This window comes from Arabidopsis lyrata (assembly GCF_000004255.2).
Source record: "Arabidopsis lyrata subsp. lyrata unplaced genomic scaffold ARALYscaffold_431, whole genome shotgun sequence".
In the NCBI taxonomy this organism is placed as follows: Eukaryota; Viridiplantae; Streptophyta; class Magnoliopsida; order Brassicales; family Brassicaceae; genus Arabidopsis; species Arabidopsis lyrata.
In genome coordinates, this window is record NW_003302258.1 from 1 (window position 1) to 5169 (window position 5169).

The following is a 5169-nucleotide window of genomic DNA, read 5'->3' on the forward strand; positions in this document are numbered from 1 at the left end:
CCTATCCCTATAACTAACCATTTAGATTACACAATTTGTCACAAATGGCTCTGGTTCCTGCAAAACAAATGAGAATACGAAACAAAGTTAAAGTTCTGGGTAGCTTAATTGTATCAAGAACTAAAGAACACAACCATAAGCAAACATTGAATCAGTAGGAAGAAGAAACCCACAAAACTAACCCTATGATACAGTCTAGACAAGTTCAGCGATAGAGAAAAGAACGATTCTTGAACTGATTTGAGTCAGAATCGTAAAGAAACTGGTTTGTTCGCTTTTGGGTTTAAATCAATTCACCTAGCTAGACCCTAAGAATCCGTAGTATAGCGGAAATTTCTGGTGGATAACAACGATTGCTTCGAAACCCATGAAGAATGTAGCAGAAACTTACGATTTTATAGCCAAATTGTTGCTTCCGTGACGAAATCTGTAGGTTTTCTCTGTCTGTGAAGTTGTGCGAGAAGAAGCAAAGAGAACTCGGTATTTCAATGGGTGTTTAATTATGTTGGTTTCGGTTCAATTAAAGGCCGGTTTGATCGTTTACAAAAAAAAAAAAAAAGGCCGGTTTGATTTTGGAACGATCTTCTACCAAACCAAAATTAATCATTAAAAAAAAAAAGAGCAAGATTACTAATTACTAAATTATAAAAATGTAGAGTAGTTAGAATTTATAATATATATATGATTTATTATACAATGTAACTAAAATTATAAAAAAATTGTAATTAAAATTGACGAAATTTGTAGGTTTCTCAATGGTGTTTAATTATATTGATTTCGGTTCAATTAAAGACCGGTTTGATTTTTGGAACGATTTTTAGAAGCAAGACTACCAAACCAAAATTAATCCAAAAAAGGAGCAAGATTACTAAATTAAAAAAAAATGTAGAGTAATTAGAATTTATAAAATATATATGATTTATTTCACAATGTAATTAAAATTTTGGTATTTTTGGTTCAATTTGGTTATTGAAATAGTAAATCAGTCTGATTTTTGTTATGAAATAAATTGATTCACATTGTTTTTTGTTCGGTTCAAATTAGCCAGCATGTTTATGAGATCCAAAGATACAGTATAATGAAGAATGCAACGCATTAAACCCTGAAACATGAAAGTAAGTAAGTAACACATCGACAAGAACCTAGTCCTCTTGAGTTTCAATATCATGTGGATTTAACATGCAGAACAAATGGACGGTATAGTTAAATTGAGCATAATAGTAATGGATAGTCAGCGGGTATGCGGTCTGGTGGGAGTGTTTCAAAGCCATGGTTCACTCTTTCCTGAGTTCAACTTCTATTTGAAACAACATTGCATGCGCGGTGGGAAGCCGCTGCTGGTGATATACATTTTAACGAACTCAAAGTGTTTAAAGAAAGCCAAACTTAGCTTGAGGAAATTCCAGTTCTCCAATAAGGCAAAGAAAAGAATGATGGTGCAGTAGATAAAATATACGCCTAGAGCTTCAATTATGTTCAAGCTTGTGTTCAACAGAAAAAAATATCGTTTCAGCTTGTCTTCTCCACTCAAATAGAATGGAGATTTAAAACTTTTGACTACTCTTTTTTTTTTTTTTTTTTTAAATCATATTTTCAGTCATTTTGTTATTTGAGTTTCAATGCTTTGCAAGTATAACTCAATTCCCACAAAAATCAACAAAAACAAGAATGCAAGAATTTGTCATTTAGGAATGTGTTGTCTGTCACACATGCAGTCTTAAACACATCTTATCTCTTTGAGACACCGGCACATACTATAAGTTTACAGTTTTTGTATTTTATTTGGTAGTTCCTGTGTTCACAATAATTCTCTGTCGTGTCTCCTTAGAAATCCAATGAGCTTGTGATAAGGAAGAACTTTGCTTAGTGAATCATTTTCTAAGCTTCTCAAGGAATCATTATATCACTATGATTTTGAGTGGAACAAAAAATATCATAAGTAAAATGCTATTTATCTTCTTGTAGTTTTTATTAAGCTCCTCTGTTTTTTTCTTTTCTTATAGTCCTCTGTTTCTAGTAGTGTGATATTCTAGACTTTTACACCTTTTTGTTACGTCCTTCTCTACGTCTCCTTTATATGTGGGATGTGGCCAACAAGACAGGAGATGAATCTTTGTTTTTTTTTTACGAGAAGCAAACTTCATTCATTTGTTTTTTATACGCGGTTCAGGCTTTTCCAGTTTAGAAAAATAATAACGGATGTAAAATAAAATATATTATATATGCATCAGTTTATAGGATTTTGGTGTTTGTTGGGTTCAGTTTGTCTTACATTGGTTTTATCTTATCTCGATCAGTATCAGGTTCACTTTTTGGTTATCTAAAATGTATATCTAAACCACTTTCACCTTATAATTTAAGGTTTACTTTGTGAAACCGAGTCATTCTCATAAGAACGTAAAATAACAAATGGTCTAGGGTTTTGGATTATTAGGGTTCATCCATCGCCTCGACCCATCCTCGTCTACATTTTTTATGCTCGTCTATTTCTGTAATCTTAATTACGCGCGACTTCTTAGCCCTATGTCTTCGTTAGAAGCCGAAAGTTGTGTTGTTTCCAGTGACAGGATCAGTGAAAGAATATAGGGATATTCTGTTACTAGCCTTGTAGATATTCTATTAATATCTTGTATCCCTGATTTTATGTAACCACTTCGGCTTTATAAAGCCACGTTAATGAATTGATCACTCTCTTTTGTTTCTCTTCTAGTCTTTCTAATATTCTTCTCTGATATGTTTCAATGGCTGCCCCTCCAGCCCCTCAAACACATGAAAGAGCATTTGGTGTTACCAACATCAAATCTCACATACCTCTCATCCTGGATCTTGACGATCACAATTACGATGCTTGGCGTGAACTGTTTATGACCCATTGTCTCACGTTTGATGTCCTTGGTTACCTCGACGGCACTCTTCTTCCGGCTAACGCCAACGACGCTGCCTGGCACAAACGTGATGGTCTCGTTAAGCTTTGGATCTATGGCACGCTTGCTCCTCCACTCTTTCGCTCTTCCTTTGAAACTGGTGGAACCGCACGAGATGTCTGGCTTCGTATTGAAAACCAATTCAGAAACAACAAATAAGCAATGGCCATCCAACTCGACAACGAGCTACGTACCCAGCAGATTGGAGATCGGACAATTCAGGAATATTGTCAAAAGATCATATCACTTGCTGATTTGCTTTCCAACGTGGACGCTCCCGTCAATGAACGAAACTTAGTCATGTACCTGCTAAACGGTCTCAATGAAAAATTTGATTCCATTATCAATGTAATCAAACACAAATATCCGTTTCCTACTTTTGCTGTTGCAAAATCGATGCTCGAGATGGAAGAATCTCGCCTCAAAAAGTCTCAACGCTTCTCTGCAACGCGTACAGATCACGCTTCCTCTTCAACTGCTCTCACCGTCGCTGCAGCCTCGCCGCCAACACATCGTCCATCAAATCAACAACAAACGTTCAACAACAACAGAGGAAACAACAACCATCATCAACAGACCACACAGCCAGCAAAGTCCAACAACTTCCGTGGAAATCGGAAGATCCAATGGTATCAATTTCTATGTCCTTGGTGAGGTCTCTCTGGCTGTGTTTGAAAGATCCAATGGTATCAATTTCTATCTCTAACTTTATATCCTTCTCACTCTTTCTTGTTCATTATATTTATCTTAGTCCTTCAACTTTGTCACTGTAGGCTGTGAATTTTAGTGGCATTACCTTCTCTCGACTTATACAGATTATACTAGATCCAAGATACCATCTCTGGATAGATCTACTTCAAATAATTCTTAACAACTCTCCTAATCTTGGGATGCTCCATATCCATCTGTAAGTAACAATACAATAAGTCAATATCCTTATGGCACCCCACATATGTATAAACTGGTTCTTAATTCTACTTCTTGAATTTGATGTCCTTGGATCCAGGAAAAAGGATTTCTACCTGGGTATATCCCATTGTCATGGCACCAATCTAGTTATGTTCCTAGATGCTTGTCGTTCCATCTAGCGATCTTTGAGTGGATAGAATACGGAGGAAGCAAAGATGAGGAAGAACTCGTGAGATACATCCTTGCAAACTCGAAGTGTTTAATCAAAGCGAAAATCACATTGAGATCAGAATTCAACCATGAAGAGAAAGAGAAGATAGTAAAGGAGTTAAAATCTATGTTTAGAGTTTCAACAAAATCTAAGCTTCTCTTTGAATAAAAAAAAAAAACAAAATCGCCTCTTTGCAAGTAGTACATGCAAATATGCAATTAATAAGCTATTAGTTTATTAATATGCAATTATATTGCGCCTTGTTCTTCTCTTCTTCTTTTTTCCCCTAAAATATTAGGCTATATATCTGTGTATTTCTATGTGAAAAAAGGTTTGATCGTCCAACCTCTGATATGCTTTATTTATGGAAAATTTCAATGTTTGAGAGTTGCGATTTTCTGGAACAGATCCTTGCATCACCAATTTAACTTCGATCAAATGGGATAAGAACGGTTTGGCAACATAATTTTTAGGGTTTCCTTATTTTTTTAGGGTTTCAATATGTAGGATTTTGAATCTCTATATGTATGATTGGTTAAAGATATAAGCTAAGTCACTCTTTCCTACTTTAAAAGTATGTTTCACAACAGTATAGCTTCCGTTGAAACCAGAGTAGTATGTTACAATGATATGTCTGTTTCTTATTGGCGTGTAGGACAAAAAGCAATGGCAGATAGCAGAAAAAGGAAATTGTATAGAGTGGGTTTTCTTGGTGATTTTGTTACGGCGTTTGAAAAAGGAATATACACTGATATTATTGTTAAACCTGGTGGTGATGGGCCTGGAATTCCCGCTCACAGAGCTATTTTGGTAACATATCTAAACTTGATGAATAATCTGTCTATGGATGATTACTTCACAATCGACTTTGTTAGATTGCGGGTTTAAGAACCGATAAACCCAAATATACGTCTTGTTTGGTCTCGTTGCTTATATGTTTTGTCATAAGCATTGATATAGTATTGTCATTAGTTGGTAAAGTTCACTCTCTTGAAATTCCTATGAATAACTCTCTCATTAACTTACGTAGTATATTACTGCTAACTGATATAAATAATGGTCAACTTGATTGGTCGGGTTAGCATAATGCACACTTTAGATCTTGATTTCTCTATCGTATTTATG

The 5169-nt window shown here is 35.2% G+C and overlaps 1 protein-coding gene across 1 annotated transcript; it reads left to right on the forward strand.

Annotated features, from left to right (window-relative positions):
- The first annotated feature begins 2741 nt into the window (after positions 1 to 2741).
- LOC110224466 lies at positions 2742 to 3083 on the forward strand. The gene has a single exon (XM_021010579.1). It carries the CDS (start codon positions 2742 to 2744, stop codon positions 3081 to 3083), a length of 342 nt encoding a protein of 113 aa, XP_020866238.1.
- Positions 3084 to 5169: the final 2086 nt, after the last annotated feature.